Source organism: Rhea pennata, chromosome 18 (genome assembly GCF_028389875.1).
Source record: "Rhea pennata isolate bPtePen1 chromosome 18, bPtePen1.pri, whole genome shotgun sequence".
NCBI classification, from domain to species: Eukaryota; Metazoa; Chordata; class Aves; order Rheiformes; family Rheidae; genus Rhea; species Rhea pennata.
Window position 1 is genome coordinate 2,506,003 of NC_084680.1, and position 26,751 is coordinate 2,532,753.

General features: G+C 57.4%; 3 protein-coding genes across 3 annotated transcripts; 1 reads left to right on the top strand and 2 right to left on the bottom strand.

The window, feature by feature from the left end:
• The first annotated feature begins 1,692 nt into the window (after positions 1–1,692).
• EDF1 (endothelial differentiation related factor 1) lies at positions 1,693–5,831 on the top strand. The gene is made up of 5 exons (XM_062590856.1): positions 1,693–1,830; positions 2,279–2,330; positions 3,761–3,921; positions 4,568–4,661; positions 5,260–5,831. Exons 1-5 carry the CDS (start codon positions 1,753–1,755, stop codon positions 5,319–5,321), a joined length of 447 nt encoding a protein of 148 aa, XP_062446840.1. The 5' UTR covers positions 1,693–1,752; the 3' UTR covers positions 5,322–5,831.
• Positions 5,626–18,963, bottom strand: MAMDC4 (MAM domain containing 4). Its single transcript, XM_062591299.1, has 29 exons — positions 18,924–18,963; positions 17,491–17,604; positions 17,246–17,419; positions 17,004–17,123; positions 16,651–16,796; positions 16,441–16,525; positions 16,162–16,290; positions 15,887–16,033; positions 15,631–15,728; positions 15,261–15,419; positions 14,963–15,047; positions 14,227–14,376; positions 13,831–13,944; positions 13,466–13,597; positions 13,196–13,329; positions 12,978–13,083; positions 12,693–12,809; positions 12,436–12,570; positions 12,191–12,321; positions 11,888–12,107; positions 11,245–11,382; positions 10,757–10,881; positions 10,417–10,507; positions 10,010–10,156; positions 9,479–9,613; positions 9,045–9,172; positions 8,829–8,943; positions 8,070–8,248; positions 5,626–7,438 (listed from the first exon to the last, which is right to left on the bottom strand). The coding sequence occupies exons 1-29, from the start codon at positions 18,961–18,963 to the stop codon at positions 7,391–7,393; spliced, it is 3,642 nt and encodes a 1,213-aa protein (XP_062447283.1). The 3' UTR covers positions 5,626–7,390.
• A 4,847-nt stretch (positions 18,964–23,810) lies between these two features.
• PHPT1 (phosphohistidine phosphatase 1) lies at positions 23,811–25,832 on the bottom strand. The gene is made up of 3 exons (XM_062590928.1): positions 25,656–25,832; positions 25,317–25,441; positions 23,811–24,270 (listed from the first exon to the last, which is right to left on the bottom strand). Exons 1-3 carry the CDS (start codon positions 25,804–25,806, stop codon positions 24,178–24,180), a joined length of 369 nt encoding a protein of 122 aa, XP_062446912.1. The 5' UTR covers positions 25,807–25,832; the 3' UTR covers positions 23,811–24,177.
• Between the last annotated feature and the right edge of the window lie 919 nt (positions 25,833–26,751).

Consider the following 26,751-nt stretch of genomic DNA (forward strand, 5'->3'; position numbering starts at 1 on the left):
AAGCAGGAAATCATACGCAATGCCTTACCTGAGCCACCAACTACAAGGAGGGAACAATCTGTGACTGCTCAAAATAAACTTGCTGTTGCAATACTCCATTTGCCACTAAACAGCCAGAAGAGTAACTTTCGCAATGCAGAATAACAGTCCTCAATAACATTCAACTTGCATGTCCCAAAAGTTCTCTTTCACAAGTTTCCCAGGCCACAAGAGCTGGGTGTGTTGTAATGACAGAACTTCCTGGCTGCAAGAGTGGGAAAACACCTTGCATTTTTAACAGTGCCCCAAGCCCTGAGCAATGTTCAAATCATCTATGATTTGGAAATCAGTTGCTCCTGCTGCACGTAGTTAGGATCACAGCCTGCAAAAACATTATGTGAAAGGATTTAAGTGTTTTCCTCACCCTCCTTATTTCAGAAATGACCACACTGGCTATTTTGTTTTTTTCCTGGTTTTCCCTAGAGAACTTAGGTAACTACTGATGACTCAGACGTGCAGTTTAGTTTACTGTGTTTTATTTGAAAGAGCCAAGAAATACTGTCACATTTAACAAGGAGAACTTTTTCTTGATCAACAGGCTTACACAGGCTTATCACAAAATAAAGATGCACTCTGCAAAATCTCATGGATAAAAAGCACCATGCACTGCAATCGCGGTTCACTTTGCACCTTACCACTACCACAGCAGTATTTATTAGTATTATTATCACAGCCTCCGCTCGTCGAGGCTCTGGCAGTCTCTCTGGTGCTCCACAGCATGGAAGGACTAAGCAAAATCTCTGCCCCGGGGCCTCTGCATCATGGCTTTAATATTGCAAATCACCAGCTCTCCAGCGGTACAAAAAGCTTGAATTATTTACATGTGAACACAGGCAGAAAATCTCCTCCCCAAACTCCTTCGGGTCTTTTCATTCAGTAGAAGAAAAAAAAAAGAGATAAAGAAAAGAAAAAACCCCAAAGGCTCAATCCCGCCTCTCGCTGGCCCGCTGCCGGCCGAGGGACCGGTGGCCACCAAGGGAAGAGGCAGAGCCGTACCGCAGGTTGGGGCATCGCCTCACGGTGCCGCGAGGCCGCTCCGAGCCAGCCCGGCCCGGCCCGGCCCCGCCCCGCCCCGCCCCACCGGCCGCCCCGCCCCACCGGCCGCCCCTCCAACCTTCGCTCCGCCCCGGTCGCCTGCGCCTGCGCAGACACCACCAGCTGTTGGCACATGCCCATCCCCTGTGCAGCGTGACTATTGGCCAGTAATTCTGACAGGGCAGCAGCCAATTAGCTATTGATATCAGATTAGTGGCAGTTACAATATCCCATCAGAGCGCATGGGAGGGAGTTGCTCTCCGGCTTCCAGACTGGAGTAGACATTAACCAATCAGATAAGGCAAAATTTGATTGGTAGGTTTTTAGGCCTATCAAAAGTGGTTGCGTCAAGGGCGTGAATGAATTGCTATTTATGTCGAAGCCTATTGAGGAGTTCGAAGTCCCACCCCCCGCTGTCGCGCAACTCCCCACCAATGAGAGACAGGCTTTTCTGAAAGGCGGAGACGACGCCCTATCGGCGGGCGTGGCTGCGGCCCCGCCCCGCGCGCGGCTGGCGGGGGGCGGAACCCTCCCCTTTCCCTACCGCCCAATCAGTGGGCGGTTCCCCCTGAGTGGCGGGCGCGGCACCGAATGGGGGCGGGGCGGGGCGGGCGAGGGGAGGCGGCGGCGGCGCGGGCAGCGGCGGCGGCGGCAGCAGCGGCAGGCGGGGTCGGTGCCATGGCGGAGAGCGACTGGGACACGGTCACGGTGCTGCGCAAGAAGGGCCCGAGCGCGGCCCAGGCCAAGTCCAAGCAGGTCAGCGCGGAGCGGGGGCGGCCCGCGGCGCGGCGCAGCGCGGCGCGGCCCGCTGCTGACTCACCGGCCGGGCCGGGCCGGGCCTGGCGGGGGGGCGGTCGGTCGGTCGGTCGGTCGGGGCTGCGGGCCCGGCGGGGAGGCGGCCCCGGCGTCGGCCGCTGCCTACCCGCAGCGTCGGCCGCCTGGCGCCCGGGCCGCGCTGCCGGGGCTGATGCAAGGGGCCGGGGCGGGGCGGGGCCGAGCGCCGGGAGCGGCCCAGCCCCGCGGGCCCGGCGGCGAGCGGGTCCGCGCGCCCTGTCCCGCGCCGAGCTGCTGCCGGTGGGGCGGCCCCGCGCCGCCGCCGTGACAGCGGCCCGCCCGCGGCGGCCTCGGCGCGGGCCGCGCCGCTGGGCCTCCCTCTGCCCCGCTGACCTTCCTTTTCCTCCCGTCTCACTCTCTCTTTCTGCAGGCGATCCTGGCCGCTCAGAGGCGAGGGGAGGATGTGGAGACCTCCAAGAAGTGTGCGTATCGCAGTGCGCCGCAGAGCGCTTTGGCGTCGTGCTTAGCTTTCAGGATAGCCCCAAAGCCCATTGCCTTTTGATCGATTCGTGTCTGTGTTCTGAAAAATGGCTTAGTAGTGTCGTCCTTTAGGTCTAGGGAGGCCTGCAAAGTGAAAAGAAGCAGATCGCTTTTCCCAGAGGAGCGCTAGCTCGGTGGGGAGCAATTGATGTTATAGATGTTTCGTCCTTTTTATCTTGCAGTTCAGCCGAGCTGCTTCTGCTTGAAGCTTGGTCTGTTAAGCTTCTTTTGCCCAGCATAATCTGAGACTAGTGGCATCTAAGGACATGTCCGCTGAGCTAAGCCATAGTTGACCACAACTGGGACCTGAGAAAACCTCCAGGCTTCTTGCGAAAGCCAAAGAATGCTTCAGTGTAACCATCGCTGAATTTCTGCTGATCTCGTCACCCAGATCTGAACTCTGCCTAGTGCCTGGTCTGACAAGTGACTAAAAGCAGGACGGGCACCCGTTATTGCTAGAGTCTCCTTTGAACACGTTAGGCAAATTTGCCCAGCAGTGATGTGTGCATAGCAGTTTCTTTCTTTAGGTAGAGAGATGGACTATGTAACCTCTTAACAAATTTTCCTAACAAATTAATATTTTTAGGGATCCAAAGCTACAAAACTCTTGGAAAAGCCTTCATGACAGCAAAAGTTTAGATTAAACTCCTAATTTATATGATTTAGTCTTATTGTTGATCATATATACGGTTGAGAAGTCTTATAACTACTTTTGTTTACCTTGGCATAGGTCTTTAAAAATTCCCTGTTTTGTGTCTGATGTAAATTCTGATTCTCTCACCTTGAGAAGAGATTATGATAGCTGTGAATAAATAGATTATCCTTTAGCAGGAGAAAATAGACAGTGTTTAAAGTTTGGTCAGCTTAACCAAGAGACTGAATTTCAGTAACTAATGATAGAGAAGAGATTCAAACTATGGCTTAAATATTCTAACTAAAATGAGAGCCTCTAGCTCTCTGCAAAACTAAATAAAGTTAGAGTATAAGCGGCATTGGAAAACTGAGCAAAAGCCACATATTTGGGCTGCCTTGTAACCAAACAAACAAGGTAAAAGTTCATATAGTAAATCCACCCAAACTGTAACACTAACTTGCAGATCTGGAGTTAAGTTTGGAGATAAAGTAAAGAAGGGGAAGAGTTCTGAATGACTATGTTTAGATGTCAGCATTTAGCAGGATTAAGATAACATGTTCCATGATCTGCAGCTGGCAGTGTCTGGTTGAGGTTGATGCTGATATTAGCATGTCAAAATCCCGAAAACTCGCTGAGATTTGGGCAGTGGAGTGTTCAGAACAGGCACTTTGATACTTTGTTATACAGTCTGAGCCTTGTTTTGTTTGTTCTTGTTTTTTGTTCTTGCTTGAATTGTAGGGGCAGCAGGCCAAAACAAACAACACTTTATTACAAAGAACACAGCCAAGCTAGACCGAGAAACAGAAGAGCTGCACCACGACAGAGTTCCCCTGGAGGTGGGCAAAGTAATCCAGCAGGGTCGACAGAGCAAGGGCATGACCCAGAAGGACTTGGCTACAGTAAGTACTGCCCAGTGTTCTCTGATGTCTGCTCCAGCTTACTAGAGAAAGGATTTAGACACCTCTGGAGGGGTGAAGGTAGACACATTTTTTTCTGTTTCCTTTTGGATTGCTGCAGTGGGATGGTATCACAGATTGGAAGTTTGGTGAATGTAATGTCTTTGCGAGATCCCTGGGCAAAATTAGTAACTTTAGAAATAGCTCAGGGATTTATCTGTGCAACCTTTGTACATCTGCCTAGGAACTGAGCAGTTTTATGGCCAGTGAGCTGCAGGGAGGCTTTTTTTTTCTTTCCTCGTACCACATCAACTTAGCATTGACACAAGGCTTTTTGTCCCATCTATGTCTGATACTGCGTTCAGAAGCTCATTGTTGTATTAATGAACTGCAGTACTTAGTGTTATTCTATCTGGGAGCCTGATAGAAGTAGAAGTCTGTCTGCAATGGGTGTCACCATCCCTGCTGCATTTGAACACAGGAAGGAGGGGAAAGAGTGACGATGGAGTACGCCTATATGTATTGCTCTCTTTTAATCCTGACGTGATTGTAAGCTTCACATATTACTGTGGTAGAGTCTTTGGGGTTCGGTCCTGAATGTTTACATTGTGCCAATGTTTAAGGCATCTTTTTATCTTTTTATTTTTAGAAAATCAATGAAAAACCGCAAGTTATTGCTGACTATGAATCGGGGAGAGCAATCCCTAATAACCAGGTTATGGGCAAGATTGAAAGAGCCATTGGTAAGTTAAGGAAGTAAACTTCAGAAATAACAAAAAATATTTCAGTGTTTAGGAAGGGTGGTTTAAGTTATTTATACCTTCTGTGGCAGGAACAGCTGTTGACTGTAGGTTATTATGGATGGGGTATCATTAGGCCATGTTTTGATAATACTTGGATCTGCTGACTAAACCAACTCAAAGCTTGCATTCTCCTCCCCATTTTTTTTTTTTTTTTTTGTATGATCTCTTTTGAGGATCTGGAGATGTCCTTTGTACTGTTCCCCCAAAAATTAAGAGATATGCTGAGTCTCTTGAAGGATTGCTGTTAACTCAGTGAAGTATCTTGCAATCATTAGTGTTTACATGGCTATCCTAGGCCTGTCCATATATTACTTCTGTCTGACTATTACATAGTCAACGCACAAGCAAGAACTAGAGCTTTCTCTGTAGCTAGTCTGATGCCTTACAGACTAAAATAGGATTCTTCCTAAATCTTGTCCCTTGCCCTCTTTTTTTCTTTTTCAAGGTTCTATTACAGTTTTTATTTCCTCAATTTTTGCTATCAGGTGAATGGTCGTAACAGCAGATGATGAAAGCTGTCTTTTCTGTCTTATTCCAGGCCTTAAACTACGTGGGAAAGACATTGGAAAACCACTCGAAACTGGCCCCAAAGGGAAATGAAAACAAAGCCTCGAAATCAGTTTGTTCAGACTGATCTCGTCTGGCTGGTTCTTCTTAACCACCAGAATTTCTCATCGTATTGCCAAGCTGAACAAGAGGGTTTCAGACTTGCTTTGGGGGGGAAATCTGCCGAATCTGTACTTGCTGTAAAAAGGCAACCTTAAAGAAGCGATTTTCCTGATTTTGTTTTTCCTTCCTCCTTTCCAGAGATTGAGGAACTAAACCCCCAAAATACTGCATCTAATTTGCCAGAAAACATGTGCGTCTTGGTGTTCAGAAGCAGCTAATATTAAGACACTTGGGGTGATCTGAAATGAGATTGTTTAATTGGAGCAATTTTGGGGGAGGGTGGGATATATTATATATAAATAGTTTGGGAGAGTTGGGGGTTGATCGGTGTCTGCATTTGAAATGAATGACTCAGTCACTGCATTGCAATGACATTTTTGTTCGTTCCTTCCAGCCTGTTTTAAAGAGATCTATAATAAAGTTTGATACCCTTCCGTTGCATAGGGTAGTCACTGCCTGTTTACCAGCTGGTAGTATAATTTTCTGTTGGACATGAATGGTGCTGTAGCACCCTCTTTCTTCTAGAAATTTAATTAACAGGACAACTGAAAGCATTTGGGATAAGACTGCTTTTTCATCAATTTCTGGTGTTGTCACAATCTTCCAAGCTGCTATGTTTCTTTCCCTGTAGACTGGGACTGCAGCTTTGGCTTATATCCTGGAGATGAAATCAATACTATCTTGTGCAGGGAAGGTGAGTAGAGTCTTTGAATTCTCCAGAGCCAGGCTGATGCAAAGAATCAAGCATTTATATGAAGCCAGAACCCTCATTATCTCCTTTTTTGTAACCATTCTTACCTAGCTTGCTGCTACAGAAACACAGCTTAGCTGATAGGCTTGTTTCACTTCCTGCAGGACAGCACCACCAAGACAGGTACAAATGTGGGTTTAAGGATCATGTTCGATGTGACAGTTTGGCATAATGCAAGTGGGACAGCTGAAGAATAGTCTGTTGTAGGGTAATAGGAAAAACAGGCTTCTGTCACAAAACAGGGAGGTGAGAAGCCACGTTCCCCTACAAACAAGTTATGGAACGTTTTGAAGAGAGCAGACTTACTAATGGGCTACTCACCTGCTCAAATGCAAAACTGGTTTGTCTACTACTGAACTTAGGTAGCAGGTTTCGCTATGGATTGCTTAGGGCAATAGTATTAAATAGGTTTCAAAAGCTGCAGGAAAGAGGGTTCCTTGGCTTAGGGGTTTCTCTGATGGCCTGTGGCCTGGCTGCAGAGATCGTGAGCTCTCTGGCTGAGAGCTAACTTGTACTTCAGGAAATTTTTCTTTTATCTTTCCCAATGACATTTAAATACAAATTATCAAGGGTCCTTGAAACCAGTATAGGCAGTTCTGTGGACCCATACAGATGAGTCAGGGCTGTTCTCTGGCCTCAGCCATGTGATTTTACCACCTGCTCTGCTCTCTTCCCTATCTGGCATCCCCCTCTCCCTCCCAAACACAAACAGCTGAAGCACTGTATTCCTCATCATGGCCATTTTGTGCCCTGGCCGCTATTGCACTTGTTTTCTTGTGTTCTCTGTGGGAAGTCCCGAAGTGTGGAAAATGGCTCATGCCACACCAGCTGATCTTCCTCCCATCCCCTGGAGTGTGCTTAGACTCCTTCCATTTGAGAAACTTGCTATTGCCAGGATCCTGCTCTCCTCAGAAAAGGATGACCACTCCTGTTGCAAGATCCTTCTGTTAAGTGTTTGTCAAACACAAGGTATGTAAAGGTTTCTCAGTGCAGTACAGAAAGTTCATGTTACACAACAGTACTTTTCCCAAGGTCATGGAGGTAGTGGAGGAAGCAGTACTTTTCTCTCTCTTGAGCTGTAACCTTAAGTGCCTACCGCAGCTTTTTATTTGATAGGCACCATGTCAGACAGCAAGAGTACCTATGAGCTGAACGAGGCTACAGGAGTGTGAGGTCTTGCTGAAAAATGCTCTGTTCTGTATGCAGTCAATGGGCACAAGATGGCAATTAGTGGTGTTGGCTTAATATTTCAATCTTCATCTCTCTCCTTTGGCAGTGGAGGTATAGTGACCTTGTCCTGTAAAGAAACGTGAACATAAATTGGTTGTAACTAGCATAGGCTATATCTTGTAGGAAACATACAGACATCTTCCAGGTTGTAGAGGGGAGAACTCATCTGCAAGAACACTTTAATCCCAATAAATCAACAGCCTGAGGAGGCCAAAGGGGCTCCATTTTGTCTTTTGGGATTAGTCTTAGAATGACTGCAAGAGGTCGGTGTTTCTGTCCCAATGGCTCTGCTGGGGACTACATGGCACCAAACTGGTGAACATGGTATTTAAGCTGCCACTGAAGATTTTAAGTTGCTGGATAGAAGAGGATGAGCAGGGCCTGCTCATTGGCAGTGCATTGGGGAGAGGGATCGCAGCCTCAGCTGTTTCTGGAGCAATCACCTGATGGCATCAGCAATATTTCTAGGTCAGTCCTACAACTTGAGAGTCACTCATTTGCTGGTTATCAGATAAGAAGCAGAGGCCTTTGCACCTTTCTGATGTGTTTGACAGACTGTGGTCTGACTGGGGGCCTGTCAGGAACTGCTGAACTTTTAGAAAATGCTGTTTCAGTGCCTGCCACTATGCTGGCTGGAGCAGCTGGGCAAACAGAAGAGCCCTTCCCACCCATCCTGATGGTCAGGGCCAACTCCTTACATCTTGAAAAGTGATGTTGTCAAAGCCCTGGGGGGCACTGCTCTCTGCTGGCATCCTGTTTGCTTGCCCTCTCCTCTTCAGCACATAATAGCCTCCTGCTACTACCATGGCCAGGACTATGAGGGCCAGGAGAATGCCGATCACCACCTTGGCCACAAGGCTGCTGGAAGACTTCTTCTCTGCAAATCAAAGAAAATGCTGCTAGGCCGGAGCCATTTCCAAGGAGGGTGGTCCAGGCCTCTGCAAAAGCTCCAGTGTCCTGAGCAATTCAGGGTTAACCCTCCCCAGGTTCAGCCAGGCTTGTGCCCTCTCCAGCATTATCTCATGGGACCTGGCAAAGCAACCTGTTCCTGGTGGCAGTGTTCTGCATTGATAATGCTCGCTGCATGTTAACTCTGCCAGCAGGGCCAAAGGCGGTGTGCATCAAGCCCTTTTTGCAGCCAAAATGATGTGCTATCATTCCCTGCTCCCCTCCCACGCAGTTAGAATGCATCTGCCATTCTGGATGTGGCTGTCTTGTACCATCAGCCTCCCCTTGGCCTTCTCAAAAGGACCCAGGGAGGATAAAATCGGGTGCTCCAAGCGCTGAAATGTGAGGTCAGGTGAGTGTCTGTGCCCAGCTCTGCCTCTGAAGGCTGGTGCAAGCTGCTCTGCTGCATGAGATCCCCAGCCCACACTGCCCTGCTGGCAGCTTGCTGGGTGTATGTGGAAGAGCATGAGATGCTGTCAGAGCTGCTGCAACCAGAAACAGCCCCTCACCTTTCCCTGGCATATCTGGGCTGGGATTGCAGCCCTTCCCAGCACTGTATGCTATGTCATCCAGTGCAATGGTCCCTTTTATTGGCCACGTCCTGGTGGCAATCTCGAAGACGATCTGCAGGGAGACAGGATGCCATGTGATGTTGTGCTGGGAGGGCACCCTGCACCCCTTCCATGCTCAGCGGCTCTGCTGCTGAGGCACGTGGCTCTGCTCACCTGGAACTCGCTGGGGCTCTGCATGGGCACAACGCTGCTCAGCCAGCCCCGGCCCCGGTGCCCTGCTGTACTCCACACTGTGCGCTGCCCCTCGGCGCTGTGCAGCCTCACACGCAGCTCCCCACCAGCTGCAACACGGGAGGGGAAAGACACCCCCCAGCATCAATGTCAGGCAGCCAGCTGGAGGCTCATGGAGAGCAGCCGTGCCCTTCCAGCCATGCTGTGCTCTACGAGGAAGGCAGAGCCCACCACAACGGGCCCTCACTGCTGCACAGCTGGAGCTGGAGCATGTGCAGGGGCAGACGTGCAGTCCTGGATTAAGCCCCCATCTCCCACCACGAACTCATCTGCCCCAGGAACATCCCCAGGGACAGTATTTCCTCCCTGCTAGCACTGGGCCTGGCTCCAGCCCCTGCGTGCGGGGCAGCACTTACGGAGGTGCTCCGGCATGTCCATGTGGTACCAGAAGTGGAGGCAGGAGTCAGCGGCTGCAGGCAGGTGCTGGCTCTCCAGCCAAGCGGCAGTGCCCCCCGGGCCTAGCACACTGGCATCGAAGTACACATAATGACCTGCACAAGCAAGAACAGAGGACAGGGACTCCTCAGGCCTGTGCCCCCGCTGGCCGCATCCTGCTCCCCTGAGCTGGCCCTCTCAGGGAAAGGGGACAGGGTGCAGTGGATCCAGCCATATCCACCACGAGCTCAGGGCTGAAGGGCTGTGCCCTACTGGACAAGGGTGCCACCCAGATGGGTGAGTGGCTGCCTGCCAGAGGTTGGAAGATCTGCCCCGCTTGCTCCCACACCAGACCGACCTGGGCCCAGGACAGAGCTGGCAAGGGCACGTGGCTATGAAGTCTGCTTGCCTAGCCCTCTGGAAAACTCCAGGCAGGCAACTGGGGGTGAGCCTGTATCTCTCCAGCTCTTCAGTCCCCCTGGCCATGTCAGGACACCCTGGGAGTCTCCTACCGTCCTTTGTGCCCAGAGTGTGATCCTGCTCAGGGCCAGGGTACTTGGTAAGGGGGACCGCACTCTTCCAGCCCCAGGCGAAGCCATGTAGGTGGTCATCTGAGGGGCTGCTCCAGCCGCACATGTCCATCTCAAAGTCACAGGAACCTGGGAGAAAACCCTGAGTGATGCTGCATGGGCCATTACAGGCACAGTCGCCTTCCCTCTGCACCTAAAGTGCCGTGGTCTGCCCCTGCTTCCCTAGCAGCCACAGATTTGAGCCATGCAAAGCTCAAGGATGGAGCAGGGTGGCTGATGGCCACAATGGCAGCGAGATCAGGTGGATCAGTCAGGTCAGCCCGGCCACGCCTGGCCCAGCTGCAGTGGGGCCTGCATGGTGGCCACTGTCATGTCACACGGGCTCTCACCTGGTTCAGAGCAAGCACCATCCATCACTTGCAGATCATCCAACGCAATGTATGCAAGGTCGCCCCCGCCTCCCACTGCCTCGAATATTGCCTGCCAGAGAGGTGGAGAGCAGTGCACAGGCTGAGGTCAGGCAGCAGCTCCAGTGCAGGCAGCACCCAGGACTGGGAAATTCCTGATACTTGCCCCAGGAAGCCTGGAGGTCTCATCACCCACCCGTGCTGGTGTTCTCAGCACCTGCCCCCTTGCCACAGCCATGCCTCCACAGCCTCCATCCTCACTAGGATGGGGCACACCTGAGTGCCCTGTACTGGCAGTGCCCAGGATCCTGCTCCATCTCACCCGCCACTCTCTGTCCGCCTGGATAGTGACCTGGCCGTGGTGCCAGGCACTCCGCTGCATGGTGCTCACAGCAAACAGTTTCTTCCTCCTCCTGCCACTCTCCTCCACGAAGACACTAAGGGAACCTGCCAAGAGCCAGAGATGCTGGACGTACATCCTGGGAATGGGGTGGAGGTGTTCTGAGGTGCAAGGAAAGGGACTGATGATAGAGTTGGGCATGGCATCAGCTGGCCTGGGTTTGAGGCCATGGTGATCACATGAGTTTCTTGATGTTCACCATGTCCTGCTGTTGCAAGGGTCCAATAGCCTTCCTTAGTCACTGCCAACCACAAGTCCCCATCGGTGAGACGTGAGTTTGCCCCAGGAGACTGTGGTATTGGTGCAGGGAGCTCATCTCATGTCTGCCACCTCCCAGCAGCTTCCCAAGCAGGACCCAGGAGTCCTGGGCTTTTGCGTTATTCTGGCGTTCACCATGATATGGTGCTCACCTGGGGGCTCGCCACTCAGCTGGTACCAGAAGGTCAGGCACTGGGCCCGCACTGAGGGCTCGTACAGCTCGGAGGTGAGCACAGCCGCGTGCCCCGCGGGCAGGGACCCCTTGCTGGTGCTAACAAGCATGTAATGGCCTGGGGAAAGAGAGAGAAGCCCCCACGCCATAACCCCCCCCTCCCCTCCCATCCTGCCAATGGCAGAGGACAGCACAGTCCACTGGGAAAGCTCCTTGACAACTGGTTGGGAACACTGGGTTTGGGGAGCCCTGGGCTTGGAGACCCCCAGGTTTGGGGAGCTCAGGGCCCCTCAGTGCTCATCTCGTGCTCAAGCACCAGCTCAGGGTGTGGAGGCTGGAGAGTCCAGCCCAGTTTCCAGCTGGCAGCAAAGGGGAGCCCTTGGCACAGCTGGCCAGGGCAGGCTGGGCAGGGACAGGGGCACAGGGGCAGGGAAGGGCACAGGGGCACAGGTATGATTAGGGGCAGGGGCTGTTGCAAGGAGCAGGGACAGGGAGCAGCTGCAAGACAGGAACAGGAGCAGGGACAGAAACACGGGCAGGGCCAGCTGCAAGGAGCAGGGGCACGAACAGGGGCAGGGAAGCTGCTCAGGGCGGGCAGCAGGGCTCCCCCGGAGCCCCGGTACCTGCGGCTGTGCCGGTGGTGTGGTCGGCCGGTGGGCCGGCGCTGGCAGCACCTGTGCCGTTGCTCTGCCACAGCCAGGTGGGCTGCCCGCTGGCCAGCAGCCCGCAGGTGCCCGCCTCGAAGGAGCAGGAGTCCTGGGCGCCGCAGAGCCCCGGGCGCAGCGCCACATCGTCCAGAGCCACGTCGCCCACGAAGCCGTCGCGCAGGGCCTCGAAGGCCAGCTGGCGGAGCGGGCAGAGACGCCAGGCTCGAGCGGCGGCCCAGCCCCACGCCCTGCCCCGAGGGGGTCCCCGCGGCACCTCACCCGGTACTTGCGCTGTCCCTTGAGGCCGAGCGTGGCGAAGCCCCGGTGCCATGCACTGCCCCAGGCCCCCCTCCTGGTCCACAACACCGTCTCCTCCTCTTCCTCGTACTTCAGCTTGAGGCGGAGGGTGCCTGGGGTGGAGGCGAGCGCTGGAGAGCCACTGGGGCTCTGCCGAGGCCGAGGCCGCGGCTGGGCGTGGGGCCCCTGCCCGGTGCCAGGGCCCTCGCGACCGCGCGGGCGCCTACCGATCTGCGGGCCGGCCATGCGGTACCAGAAGGAGAGGCACTGCGGGGTGGCAGGCGGCCGCTGGTAGGAGGTGACGAGCCGCGCCTGCCGCCCGCGGCTCCCCGGCGCGGCGGGGTCCGCGGCCACCAAGTACCCTGCAGAGGTGGGCGGAGGGAGGGCAGAAAACGGGGGGCTCCGAGCCGAGCCACCGCGCAGCCCGCCGCCCGCCCCCGTGCACGGAGACCCGCCGGAGGCCGCAGGGAGCCCGGCCCCTTACCCGAGCCCGTGGTGTGGTCGGGGCCCTGCCCCTGCCCCATGCCTCGGACCCACTGGAAGTCGCTGAGCTGATCCTGGTACCAGCCACATGTGCCCGTCTCAAAGTTGCAAGACGTCTCTGGCCGGGGAGAGAGGAGCGCAGTGAGGGCGTACAGCTAAAGCACCCCGAAAGCGAGCAGCCTCCATCCTCCCACAGCAGCCTCCATCCTCCCGGCAGTCTCCTGCCGGCCGCCCGGCCTCCCTCCACCTCCGGCAGCTGCCGGCCCTGGCGCCCACCTCCACGTACCCGCAGCCTCCGGAGGAGCCACGGCAGGGTCGCAGCTTACGAAAGTCACGTTGTCGACAGCCACGTTTGCCGTGCCGCCTGGGTTCACCCAGCCGAGCAGCTCAACCTGGACACCGCGGAGCCCGTGAGGCCCGGCCTCCTCTGGGGACCGAGTTGGGGGGCTCCCACCCCGGCTCCGCGGCCGCACCGGCTCTGCGGCTGCCCGGCTCCGCCGTTACCTGGAAGGGCCTGGCTCTCTCGCCCAGCGGGACACTGGCGTGCTGCCATGCCGCGCTGCCACCGCGGCCCCGCTCCTGCCAGGCCAGCTGGGTCATGCCTGATGCGTGATCAGCCACGGCGACGGCGAGGAAGCCTGCGTGAGAGGGAAGGGGCAGCATGACGGGGCAGTGGGGCCAGGAGACACGGCAAAGCCCGGTAGTGGTTTTGGTGGGTTGGGGAGGGACCTGCCCTATGCTGAGCCAGGGGGCAGCCAGCCAGAGAGGTTTTACCGTGGTGGTCACTGAGGATGCGGTAGCTCATCTCCATGGTGCAGGCTGGACCGGAGGGGCCCAGTGGAGGAGTGCGCACCTTCGCAGCGGTCAGCATTTGCCCTGCCCCACTCTGGAGGGCCAGGAAAGCCCCTGTGCAAGAGGTCAGGGTCTGCATCCCTGCCAGCACCTCTGACCCAAGCACCCCACCACCAGCACCCTCCCTATGCAGTGCTGTGCACCACTGTCCCTTCCCGTAGTGGTATCCGCTCCCCTGATCAGCAGGAGCAAGAGCAGAAGCAGCAGCAGAGGGTCTCTGCAGTCTGAGAGCCCCCATGGCACTGAGGACCAGTACGCACCATCTCAGCAAACCAGCAGGGTCTCACCTGCTTCCCCAACGGTGGTACCTGCAGGCTCGGTGGTTCTCTGCACCCCCCAGCGCAGCTGGCCCACGCTAACATCGTGCCAGCCACCAGCCCCGTCTTCAAAGGTGGTTGCTCCTGCAAAAGCCAAGCACTCAATCCCACTCTGGTGGTTCCTGGGGCTGCGAGAGTCCCAGGTGCTGCAGGAACATCAGGGCCCTCCCACAGCACCCAGGGCATGAGAGGTGCCTGGGGCCACAGTGCCCCACTGCCGGGCTCCTGGGAGCTCGGGCATGAGCACTGTCATGGGGGGATGGTTCTGCAACTCGCTGGTGGCCTCAGGGTGGGCTAAGCCACCCTGGGGTGCCCAGGCAGGCCGGAGGGGAGCCGAGGTGCTCACGATCGGCTGCAGGCCCTCACCACAGTGCTTCTCATCGGAGTTGTTGTCGCAACCCTTGGCAAAGTCGCAGGCCTGCTCGGCACTGATGCATTCCCCACTGTCGCAGGCAAACTGCTCAGCTGTGCATGGGCCTGAGGGGTCCCGGCCCGGCAGGGTTATCTGGGGCTTTTCTGATGGCAAAATACCGCAGGTCAGACGGGAGCTGCTCAGCTGGAGCAAGGCTAAAGCCCGGTTTCAGCAGCATCGCCCCTTTGCAGCCCGGCCGGAGCTGTGGCCTCTCTGGGCATCCCCACAGCCCTTGTCCCCAAAGCATCGCAGCAGACACCAGTGGGGGATATCGCTGCGAAGCCTCAGCGGCAGTCCTGCAAGGATCTCTCCCCACAGCAGCTCACTGCTGGCCCCAAGCATCCCTGCAGCTTTGTCCTGTCCGGCCCGTAGACATCAAAGGAAGGGGACCTGGGGGGTGGCATCTGGATCCATGACACTGTTCAGGCAGGAAGTTTGGGGGAGGGGGAGAAGTGCATCACAGTTGCGGGATAAGGACGTGCAGGCAAGCTGGGGTTTGGGATCCGGGACGTTTGCCATATTGCACCCCGGAATGGTTACGGTGACAGCCAAGGGGACAGGCAGACCCCTAGGCGAGTCCTATAGAGATGGTGATGTGGCCAAAAGTCACCAGGAGCTTTTAGGGGGCTCTCGGCTGAGGGTCGCTGCCCTGAAGCAGGGGTGGCACAGCTGCCCAGCTTTCCTACTCACCCTGCTCCTGCTTGCAGTCGGGGGAGAGGATCATGTCATCGAGGGCCACAGTCCCCGTGCTGCCGGCCACCCCTTCGATCAGCACCTGCAGGGCAAGCACCCCGCTGCAATGCCCACGCGGGCCCTCCCGGGGTCCCCAGGGGACCACCTGGTGCGGGGGCGCTTGCAGGGAGGCCAGGGCTCCGTCAAGCTGAGAGAAGCCCCCGGGGTGATGTGTGGCCGGGTCAGGGCAGGCGGCGCGGCGAGGCCCTTCGGGCAGAGCAGGGACGATTCGCCCCCCAACGCGGGGCCAGCCCACCTTGAAGGTCTCCGTCACGTTGAACTCCACTTTTTCCCGGACCCAGTAGGCACCCAGGTCCCCCGTCCTCTCCCTCAGCAGCTTCTTGCCGGCAGCGGTCACGTAATAAATGCTGAGGCTGCTGGTGGCCGAACCGTGGAGATAGCAGTAAAGCACAAGCTGGAAGCAGAAAGGGGAGGTGAGAGGCATGTGGGGGGCCGGGCAGGGACTTGCAGCCCCCCACATCCCCGTGGCCCTGCGGCGCTTCAGTGGGCGCTCAGCAATTCTCTGTACCCTCTCTCCAAGCCCACTTGCCCCCCCCCCTTCACCCCCCCTCGAGCACAGGGGCAGCCCCAGCCCCGTGCAAGGGGTCCCTGCAGCTGCCGCTTACTGAGCAGGAGCTGGTGGCTTGGAAACTGGGACTGCTGAGCCTGGCTGCGCCGCTGGCCGCAGGCGCCGAGGCACCGCTGCCGACGTGGAGGAAATAACCTGTGGGAGAGGGTGCGGGTGAGCGGCTGCCGGCCCCGGGGCCGCCTGGGGCGAACGCCCTGCCGAGGCGAGGGGCCGCTGCCGGGGAGGAGCGAGGCCGCCCCGAGGAGGGTGCTGGGGCTCGCCGGCGCCGAAAGAAGAGGTGCCCGCTGCCCTACCTGCCCTGCTGCCATTGCTGTGGTCCCGGGTGGGGAGGCTGGGGGCGGCCCCCAAATTCACGCTGGCGTTCCTCTCCCAGGCCGGCGGGCCGGCCTCCGCCTCCCAGAGGCACCAGCCTTGCTCGAAGGTGCAGGCATCGAAGGGCTCTGCGCAGCGAAGGGAGCGGTGACGCTGGGCCAGGCCGGGCCAGGGGGAAGGGGGTGTCCGCCCCCGCCGCCACCCCGGCGCGCACACGCGCTCTCGGGGACGCTGCCCGCCGCCCTCTGGTGCTCACGGCAGTGCGGCGCCGCCTCATCGGAGCCGTCCCCACAGTCGTCGGTGCCGTCGCAGAAGCGGTCCCGGGGGGCGCAGGAGCCCCGCTCGCAGGCGCTCTCCTCGGCCTCGCAGGCCTGCTGGCCGGACGCTGCGGGCGGCGGCACCCTCAGCTCCCGCCGGCCGCTGCGACGCTCCCCGCGACACCCCCCGCTCCCTCTCTCCCTCCCTCCCGCCCAGCTCGGCCCCCACCCTCGGCTGCCGGCGCCCCGGGGTGGGGGGCGAGCGGAGCCTGTCTTACGCTGCAAGCCGCAGTGCCTGAAGCTGATGTCGTCCAGCGCCAGCTGCGCCCCGCGCGCGGGCGACGCCGTCGCCAAGAAGGTGAGCTGCCCACGAGAGACCGCGGGTCGGCGAGAGCCGAGGGCGCCCAGCAAAGGGCCAGGCGGGGCGGGACGGCCGCAGCCCCCGAGCGTCCCCCGGTGTCCGCTGCGGCCCGGGAGCCCCGTCTCACCTGGAAGGGCCCCGCCGTCCGGCCCGGGTACGCCACCAGCTCATGCCAGCCCTCGCCCCCGTGCTCGGGGCTCTGCCACAGCTCCACAGTCTCGTGCCCGGCTGCCAGCGCCAGGCGCAGCACCGGCCGCTCCGTCCCATTGAGCCCTGCGGAGGTTGCGGGGATGCGGCTGAGCGCCCCGCCGCCGCCTGCCCTTGGCTCCGAGGGGGACGGGCACCGGGGCGCCTGGCAGGAGCCGCTTCTGGCAGGCCCACCCCTGGGCCCCCCCGCCTGCCGTGGCACCCCAAGGCTGGCCGTGCCGTGCCGTGCCGTGCTGTGCCGGCTGCCGGTGCCCCGACCCGCTCACCGCTTACCCGAGACGTGATACCAAGCCCGGATCTCGCACGTGGCGGCCGCTTCCCGCATCACCGGCGACCGGAGCCAGGCCGTGGCTGGGCTCTTCCCTGGCAGCTCCGCTGCAGCCATGAACCAGCCTGCGGGGGGCAAAGAAGTGTTGGGCAGGGAGGGGGGACTTCGCTGCGGGGTGGCACCAGCGCCGCGCTGCTCCGGGAGCCTCCGTGGCGGCGCCTCGCCCCGCGCGCCGTGCCCCGCTCACCCAGGTCGGTGCCCACGCTGTGGTCCGAGGGGGGCCCCTGGCCCCAGGCGGCCAGGCTGGCCCGGGCTAGCGCCCAGCCGTAAGCCGAGGTGCTCACGTCCCGCCAGCCGCAGTCGCCCTCCTCGAAGTCGCAGGTGAAGGGGGTGCCCAGCGCCGGCGAAACCCCCGCGTACCCTAGGGGCGGGCTGCGTGTCAGGGCAGAGCCGGCACCCGCGCCAACCCCCCCCACCGCCCCGGGCACCCACCGCACTGGTTCTCGTCGGAGCAGTCGCCGCAGTCGCACACGAAGTCGCAGAGCTGCTCGGCTGGGCTGTCGCAGCTGTTGACCGCCGCCGAGGCGCCGGAAAGGGCAGCCCTGCCTGGGAGAGAGCAGAGCGGGTGAAGCCCCCACCCCGCCGCTGGGGCACCCAAGGATGGGGCTGAGATGGAGGGCGCAGTGCCCGTGGAGGACTTCTGTCTGGGGTCCTCAGCCTGGGGACCTGCTGGTGGAGCTCCGGGATCTTAGAGGCATCGTCCCTTCCATGGGACCTTCTGCCACTGCCCAGGCACCCCGTGGGGCCGGCAGCCAGGCCGGGCTTGCAGGAGAAAAGCAAAACACCCTAAGGCACAGGCTACACACCCCACTTCTCCCTCCATGGCCATGAACTCGCAGCCCCTCTTGTCTCAGACCTTGCGTTTTAGCATCTCCCAGCACCTCCTCCCCGTGCGTGGGAGACAGCCCCATGCAACAGCAACAGCCAGAGCCTGAACAGGCGGCAGGATGAGCCCTCCCGAGGAAACAGCGCTGTTTCTGGCCTAGCCACTGTCCCCCTGCATCCCCACTGCCGTACTGCGTCCCCGCGCCATTTCTCGGCCCCCGTTGAAGGGTGGGAGCCGAGCGGCATGAGCTTGGGTGCTGCTTTCAGGTGGGACCTGGCCACGGTTCTCCATGGCCCCGCCGGGGCATTGCCCCAAACGCGTCTCCTCTCCAAACCGCTCCCCCTTGCCCCGGGGGGGGCTCAGCTTCCTCAGCTTCACCTGTAGCAGGTGGGGGGGTTAAGCCATTAGGACATGCCCTTTGCAAAGAGCTGCCCCAGGACCGTGTGAGCCGTGGGAGATGGGCTTTGAAATGGCCTGCTCACCCTGACCCACAGGAGAACCATTTGGGGGGAAATGGAAAGATTTATGTATTTGCTCCCCGTGCGGAGCAAAGCCCTCAGCAACACCCAATCCAGAGGTGACCTGCGTCCCGGGCAGCTCCGCCGATCACGAGCACTTCAAGGAGTGGGGAATCCTAGGCTGACCTTTGCGAGGAGGGTTTTGCCAGGTCATATTTGCCCCAGTCCCCCACAGCACTGCTTGAGGGGGTCAGTCCAGCCCCCCCAAAAGATGACAAAGCCCCAGCAATGCTGGGGGAATGAGTGAGCCCCTCCGCTGCGAGCGAGTGATGCAAGAGCCCAGATACTGCCTGGCAATGCAGCACGTTCTGCACCCTTCCCCTTGGAGGGCAGTGGGCCTCATCCTGTCCGAGCCAGGGCACTGGAGCATCTGATCCTACAAACACCCTGCACGGCCGTTGCACCAGCACATTTCCCTGTATGGGAACTGGGGAGGGACAGACCAAACCAGGTGGCACCGTGCCCTCTCCTCTCCTCACGGCGTGACCCGAGACACAGTCCCAGCTTGGGATGTGACTTACCCAACAACGTCAGGACCAGGAGGACTGTGCAGCCACACATCGTGGTCTCCGGACCGCAACAAGGGCGAAACAGAGCTGGGAGATGCAAGGGGCAGGCAGAGAAGGCCCTGCTGCGAGCCGAGGGCTGGAATCTGCTCCCAAGGACCCGCCACACTTTGGACTTCAGCCCCGCTGTTATCTGTGCCGCAGTGCTTACGCTGCCTGAGCTATCCCATCCCTCAGCAGCAGGATTTGTGGTGAGGAATTTCTCCTGGCTGGGACAGGCCACCCACCGTCCTGCAGCTTGGTGCCACTGTGAGCATCACATGTGGCAAGCTGGCAACCACCGCTCTGCAGGGTTGTGGCACCCAGGGAAGCCTTCAGCTCCTTTTCCTTCCAAACCCCTCTTCTTCAACTCCATTTTCCAACCAGGCCAAGAAACAAGGTGCCAGGAGCATGCAGGGTGGCTGGGCGAGCAAGAGAGAGCTCCTGGGGGCAGGCAGACAGCAGGGTGCACCCCAGCTGGAAAGGGCAGCTGGGCCTGGGGGTGGGAATGGGTTTGCAAGGAGCAGCCCAAGGCAGGAAAGGCTTATAAACAGGTCATGATCCAAGCCCAGCTAGTGTCATTGGGTAGGGCATCGGGAGCTGGCGCTCACCACTGCCTCCACCACTTTGCCTGACAAATGTTCCTGTGTCCTGGTACCCAGGCAACTGGGAACCTCTGCAAGCTCCTGGGGGTGGATGAGGCATGTCTACCAAGGGGGTACAGCTCTAGAACCACAACCTGGTCTCCTCCTGCAGGAAACAACCCAAGCTGAGCTCAAAAACACCACTCTGCCTTCAAGGAAGTGTTGCTCAGTGGTTAGAGGCAGGTGCTGCACTGCAAGCTGGTGCTCCAGCCTGGCATACAACTGTTGCTGTAGCCCTGCCTCAGTTTCCCCATCTGGGCAGGGGGAACTGCTGCCAGGGTGCATAGGGGCTGATGCTACCGCAACAGAGCAGTTCTGCCTCTGCCTGCCAGCAGCCCCAGGGTCTGGGGGACAGGAGACAGGCTCCTGTTGCACAAATGTGAGCACAGAGATTTCTTCCCCACTAGCAGATGGCCTTGGACACCAGATTACAACTTGATTGCATCAGATGTAGTAAACACAGGGTTCGACTCCCCTGCACAGTGGGTTGGACCATGACGAGGTGAGCAACCCTGCGCTCTCATGCAGAGCAGTCACCCAAGCCTGGTGCGTGCCAGAGCCTGGCAACACCCACCAGCAAGTGCCCCCACTCAGTGCAAGCCTTCCCAAGGGCCAGTCCTGCAGCTGAGATCGCAGCTTGGTTCCGCTAAACTGGCCAGAAACCTGTCTCTGCTTGGGAGTGCTGCCAGTCCGGTTGCACGCACCAAACTCTCTGATGCCAGGAAGCTGGCACGCAGCAGCCCCACAAGCGCTTTGCTCAGCCCCTGCTGCTCTGTCTTCCTCTCTCTGCTTAATTCAAACCTGCCTGCAAAGGGCAAGGGCAGTGCTTCCAGGAAAGCCCCCTGCCCTGTCCCTTGGATCTCAGGGAGTGGAGCCAGCAGCTGGCACAAGGCAAGCAGGCAGCTGAACAGAGGCCACCCACACCCTTCTTTGGCCCCTTCTATTTGAGGACACAGGTTTGCTGCTTCTCTTGCATTGGGTTCTCTGTAGCAGCACAAAGCCATCGGCCAGAGAAGAAGGTGATGCTGGCTTTCAGATGACTCTACCAGGCAGTAACTTGCACTTGGAGAAATGGCTGAAGCTCTTTGGCCATCGCACAGATCTCCAGGAGGTAAACAGAAGACTCACCAAATTGCTGGGCTCAGAAGATTGTGATGAGAGGCACAAAGTCTAGCTGGAGGCCAGCTGCTAGCGTGTCCCCCAGGGGTCAATATGAAGGCCACTTCATTAATTAGTTGCCTGATGGGTCAGAGCACATCCTCAGCAAGTGTGCAGGTGACACAAAGCTGTGAGGAGAAACTGATACACCAGAGGGTTACACTGCTATTCGGAGCATTCCCAACAGGCTGGAGAAATGGGCAACGGGAAACCCGTGAAACACAACCAAGCAGAATGCAAAGACCTGCACCTGGGGAGGAAAAACCTGTAACAGCTGGAGGCCAAGCAGCTGGACAGCAGTTTTGCAGAGAGGGAAAGACCTGGGAGTCTTGATGGACAAGTTGACCATAAGCCAACAATGTACCCTTGTGGCAAAGAAGGCCAATGGTATCCTGAATTGCATTAGGAGGAACATTGCCAACAGGTTGAGGAAGGTAATCCTTCCCCTTGGCTCAGCCCTAGTGAGGCCATACCTGGAATGCTGTGTCCAGTTCTGGGCTCCCCAGTACAAGAGAGAGATGGAACTACTGGAGAAGTCCAGAGAAGGGCTACAGAGGTGGCTAAGGGACTAGAGCATCTCATATGAGGAGAGGCTGGGAGAGTGGGGACTGTTCAGCCCAGAGAAGAGATGGCTCGGGGATATTATCAACATATACAAACGCGTGATGGGGGTGCTGGAGCCGGACTCTTCTCAGTGGTGCCTAGTGACAGGACAAGAGGCAACAAACACAAATTGCTATACATGGAATTCCACTTCAACATAAAAGACAAGACTTCTTTCCTCTGAGGATGGTCAAGCACTGGAAGAAGCTACTCAGAGATAATGTAAAGTCTCCACCCATACAGATATTCAAACCCCATCTGGACACAGTCCTAAGCAACCTGCTTTGAGCAGAGGGTTGGACTAGATGACCTCCAGAGGTGTTGCCCAACTTCAGCAATTCATTGACATAAAGGCAGGCACCAGGGAAGCTGTGCTCCCCAGCCCTCTCAGGTTTAGATGCCTAACATCCAGTAATTTTCAGAGTTAAGACACCTGATCATGTGCATACTCCCGGGTGACATTCACCTAGGGCCAGGAGAGCTGGTACAACACCCAGAGTGGTTTTGGTTGACAAGGTCTAGGCACAGCGGATCTGTTCTGTCTACAGTGGGCCCAATGTGACCTAGTGCAAGTCCCATATACCTGGTCTTAGTCCCTGGCTTTCTTCCCCTTTCACTAGCCTGCAGGGCTCGAGGTTGCTCTGGGCACCATCCTCTCTGGCAGATACAGCTCTGCTCTGTTGCTTGGGCTGCAGCTTCCCTCCCACTGCCTTGGTTTGCTTCCCACCCCATCAGGTCCAGTTCTGGACCCTAGCTTGCAGACAGGATGCCAGAGCTCAGAGGCTGGCCCAAGTCCAGTAGGGGATTGTGAGAGCTGTTGCAGTGCTGCATCTCACCTTATCTCCCTCATCTTGTGGCAGCAGCAAATAGCTCATGCAGTGGCACTTCTGCCCCAGATCAAAGTGTAACGTCAGCCATTGGAGAGCCTTCAAAGACTGCCAGTGACAAAAGGGTAGCAAGGAGCCATGGCTGCCTCCAAGGACACAGGTCTAAGCCCAAGCCACTACTAGCTAGGCAGCAGGTCCTGCAAGCTAAGAACATCCCCAGCATGTGAGGTCATCACCATCCAGCATTGCCCACTTCCAGCAGTTGCATATAAGTTTGAGGGCACAGGGGCTAAGCTTTAGCAGGTCTTGCCAACTCTGGGCACAGAAAAAGCATCTTCATCAGGGGCCCAGATGACACCCCAGAGCAGGGGAGGATCAATACCTGATTTGCTCTCCCACGGCATTACAATGATTTATGTCAGATAGCATTCTTGCTAGTGGACATGAGCAAGGCCCTCTTCCACAGCTCTACATGCGGCAGCAGCAGTTTTAACCCACCCTAAGAAGAGTGACAAGATGTTGTCTCCTGTCTGTGCAGTGCAGATCTCTTCCTCTGACAGCCTCCTGGGGAAGGCAGGGAAGGGAGCAACACACAAAGCAGTAAGGAAGGAGCTGGGAGTGTGGCTTGCAAGAGACTGGTCTTGGAGCTCAATCTGCTTCCTGGCATTAGTTAACACCACTACCCCAATACACAGGCTGCACGTATGCACACAGAATCACAACACAAAAAGCTGAACAGGGGGCTGGAGCCAGGCCCCAGGTTCCCCTCGGAAGGTGAGGTACCCATCAAATCTACCCTTGTATGAGACAGAGGTCTAGTGACCTGTCCAGCCAACCTGACCCATGGACATTTCGCTTGAGCTCTCCCACCAGATGAGCATCTACCTGTAAAGCCTCCAGCAGATATTCCAAGCCTGTCATGCTTCCCATCCTCACCACAGAAGGGCAAGCTACAAGGGAGATAAGCCTCCCTAGATACATGAGCTGGGAAATACTGAGAAGCAGGAGCCAGTGATGCTTTTCTGGAGGGTTGAAATCAAGGATGTTCTACCTCAAGGTTTAATTAACTGCTGATCTGCTTAGATGGGAACAGGGCATGTTCTTCCAAACCACACTCCCCAACTGCTCAGCCCTTGGACTCCCAAAGGCTAGGGGCAGGAGGTGAGGGATATCATCACAGTGCTCTTTCTGCCCAGGGAGTCTTGTGTGCCAACTCTGCCCCTTCCCTTTGTCAGGCATGGCGACCATGCTGCTTTCTCCCAGCAGCTCCCTCACAGCTCACTCCTTCCAGTCCCAGCTTGCTCAGTTCCTTCCTCTCCAAATAGCACTTCTGGACATTAGTGTCCTGGACAATCCTCAAAGTTGGAGGGCAAGCACCGTTTTCAACTCTCCAGATCCATCCCCACAATCCCTGTCTCCTCCAAATCCTGTAACACACTCTGTTCTTACCACCTCAGATACAGTCAAGCACTGGCACTAGGCCTCCAAACAGGCATCACTGCACAGAACTGGAAAACTGTGGGAGGCTCAGTCCCATTGTGGGGGAACAGTACACACAGCCAGGCCCAAGCACAGCCTAGATCTGCAGGAACAAGCTTTAATACACACAAAGAACCAAGCAGGGCCAGCTGTGCTGCCTACCATGTTTAATGCTTACCACATACATGCGGGAAAAATGCTCGCCACAAGCAAGGCCAGGGCAGAGCTCCCATCAGCTTCGCTGAGGTAAGGGCTTCACCCTCAGGCTTTGCTGTGCTATGACAGGGAGATGGGCAGAGCCCATGGCACAGAGGAAGTCCAGTGAAAGCGGAGATGGGCGAACTCCCTCAGAGAATTCAAGTTCCTCAGAGCAGCGAGTTCAGGACAGAGCAAACCAGCAGAGCCCATCATGCTGCTGCACACTGGAACCCTGCTACCATTTCCCTAAACACTGAACTGGAGAAACCAGCCATGGTCAGCTCCAGGCTGACACCGATGCTGCTGCCTTGTCAGATCCAGTTAGTAGCCTTCATCTGCCCAAGTGATCTCATAGTCTGGATACTTGGCTTTCAGCTTCTCTGTAGTCACGGAGTGATTTGCTCGTCCAAAACCCTGGAAGAGGAGGGAAAATTCAAAAGTAAATGCAATGTGGTGACCACCTGTAAAGGAGCTTAATGAACCCTTGAAAACAGCTCAAGGCAATTAGTTGCTCTGCAAGGAGACTATGGTAGTGAAAGTAACCATTGATCCTGTATCTATGAAAGACTAATTGGATTCTATCAATACCTGGCACCAGCTCACACGGAGCACAGCTCAGCCTGCTGCCAGGCAACACAGCGACCAAACAGCGGGTACAGCGCCAATGTGGCTCATAATCCCAGAACCAGCCTGAGGGGGACCAGAGCTGGGGAAACCAGAACTGATCTAACACTTGGGATACACAGATGTTCCTCTTATGGCCTTCATCTGGAGCCCCTCAGCAACCCAGTCAAAACTTTAGCTGTGGTACAGGAGAGAAGGAAGGCAGAGACAGACACAGGAAGGAGACCAAGCTTCCTCTGGCCAGTGTGGGCCTGGTTTGGAGCCAAGGAGGTACAGCAGGCAGTGCGATTCCTGCAAGCACTCCCAGACCTGCTGTGCCTTGGCAACGCTCGCATACCTGCAGCACTTCAGGCATTCAGCTGCAGTCTCTGCATTTCCACTCAGCACACTCATCTTCAGGAAAACACTGTGTCATTTTAACCACAAAAAAATAGCATGACCAGCACAGATATTTTTACAGCTCCAACTGCTGCCATCAAGAAGAAGGAGCAGCTATGTCTGCAAGGTCCCTTGAGACTCACGCTCCCACATTCAGAACAAGGATGGACCCAGCTGTACTCAAAAAGTCACAGTGGGCTACAACTGCCTCTGGGAGAGGCACAAGGCCTGGGGAATAGCTGGTTGCTCACCTGTGCAGCAATTCCAGCCTCCAGGCTGGACACTTCCCTGCCAGCCAGCAGCATTTTCCCTGTTATCACACTAAGGTCGCGCAGAGGTTACAGACGAAGAACACGCTGGCACTGCACTTGGTGGGCGAAGCAAAGAGAAGGTTCCCCCCCCCCCGCCCCCTTCGGGCTGCTGCAGATCCCCTCCCTCAGCAAGGGCCCTTCCTTTACCACCGAGTAGCCGTACACGTGGATCCTCTTCTCCCCGCTCTGGTGGGAGATCCTGCCGCCGCCCAGGCACTCGCAGCCGTAGCCCTGCTTCTCCAGCTCCGACGCCGTCTTGTCGTAGATGTCAGCTACGGAGAGACGCGCGCGTCAGGGCCGCGCCGGCCGCTTCCCTCGAGCAAACAGGCCCCGCGCGCGTCCAGCGGCCGAAAAGGGCCCCGGGGCCCCTTCAGCGACCGCGGCTCTTCGGCGGCCACGGGCGCTCGGAGCCCCGCAGCCGCCTGCCTGCCTGCCTGCCCGCCCCCCAGGGAACCGGCGGCCGCGCCCTGCGGAGCCGCCCCTCACCGTGGTACTCGGCCCAGCCGTAGCCGCGCACGACGTCCTTGCCCGCCGCGGCGGCGGCGGGGGCGCGCACGCGCACGCGCACCAGCACGTACTTAAAGACGCCGTCGGCGTCGATGTCCACGTCGGGCACGGCCGCCAGCGCCGCCGCCATGCCGCCGCCGCCGCCGCGCTCGCCCCGCCCCATCCGGGGCTGCGCCACCGCCAACCAACCAGCTGCCGCGGCCCGCGCAGGCGCCGCCAATCAGGACAGCGCGGCGGGGGTGTGTGTGTGGGGGGGGGGGTTAAAGGGGCCGGAGCTGTGCTTAAAGGGGCCGGCGCCTTAAAGGGGATGGCAGAGAAGGGTGGGTTTGGCCGACAGGGAAGGGAGGGCGGGTATTTAAAGGGGCCGCACCCGCCGCTGGGGCGGGCGTCCTGGGATGGTTCTTCTGCCCGCTTGCCCCCCCCCCCCCCCCCCCAAGTCCTGCGTGCGTTGTGGCAGCCCCCTTCCTCACCAGCACCTTTTCTTTTTCTTTTCTTTTTTTTCTTTTTTTTTTTTTTTGGGGGGGGGGGGTGTCCAGCCCCAAACAGCCTCGCGTCCCCTCTTGGGCGAGCAGCTCCCAGCAGGGGAAGGAGATGCGGGACGCAGGGCAGTACATTCAAGTTATACTTTATAGTTCTTGAAAAGAAATAGATCTCTCGTTATAGTATATCTCGTTAAGCTGTGCCACAGGATGCCAGCGGGAATTATACAATGAAACGTGATAAAATACAGACCTAGTTCTGCTCTGCGCTAGAGGAGAGGTGGCACCGACTCTTCAGCGTTATGCATCATTTTAAAAAAGGAAATAAATAGAACATGCGTGTATCAAAGACCTCCGTCCTAGTTCAGAAAAATCCTCCCGGGAGCCGAGTTGTGGAGATGCAGTTTCAGTCCTTTAATTTATTCCTTGTTGTGTTCAGCTGGAAGAAGAGACAGAGAAACCGGGCTACAGTTAAAAGGATCCATCGCTACTTGGACGCCTTGAAAGGAGGAGAGCCGCTCGGACCGCAGCCGTGCCGTGCCGTGCCGTGCCGTGCCGTAGAGGAGGACCCCAGCAGTACGATGGGCGCTGGGCAG

Excerpts from the sequence above, each read along its gene's own strand:
- EDF1 (XM_062590856.1), top strand. The coding sequence starts at position 1,753 with ATGGCGGAGAGCGACTGGGACACGGTCACGGTGCTGCGCAAGAAGGGC. Across the intron at positions 2,331-3,760 it reads TGTGGAGACCTCCAAGAAGT|GGGCAGCAGGCCAAAACAAA; the intron begins GTGCGTATCGCA and ends CTTGAATTGTAG. Across the intron at positions 4,662-5,259 it reads CAAGATTGAAAGAGCCATTG|GCCTTAAACTACGTGGGAAA; the intron begins GTAAGTTAAGGA and ends GTCTTATTCCAG.
- MAMDC4 (XM_062591299.1), bottom strand. The coding sequence starts at position 18,963 with ATGTGTGGCTGCACAGTCCTCCTGGTCCTGACGTTGTTGG. Across the intron at positions 17,420-17,490 it reads CTCCGACGAGAACCAGTGCG|GGTACGCGGGGGTTTCGCCG; the intron begins GTGGGTGCCCGG and ends GCCCGCCCCTAG. Across the intron at positions 7,439-8,069 it reads ACAACATCACTTTTCAAGAT|GACAAGGTCACTATACCTCC; the intron begins GTAAGGAGTTGG and ends GTTTCTTTACAG.
- PHPT1 (XM_062590928.1), bottom strand. The coding sequence starts at position 25,806 with ATGGCGGCGGCGCTGGCGGCCGTGCCCGACGTGGACATCGACGCCGAC. Across the intron at positions 25,442-25,655 it reads CGGCTGGGCCGAGTACCACG|CTGACATCTACGACAAGACG; the intron begins GTGAGGGGCGGC and ends GTCTCTCCGTAG. Across the intron at positions 24,271-25,316 it reads ACGTGTACGGCTACTCGGTG|GGTTTTGGACGAGCAAATCA; the intron begins GTAAAGGAAGGG and ends CTCCTCTTCCAG.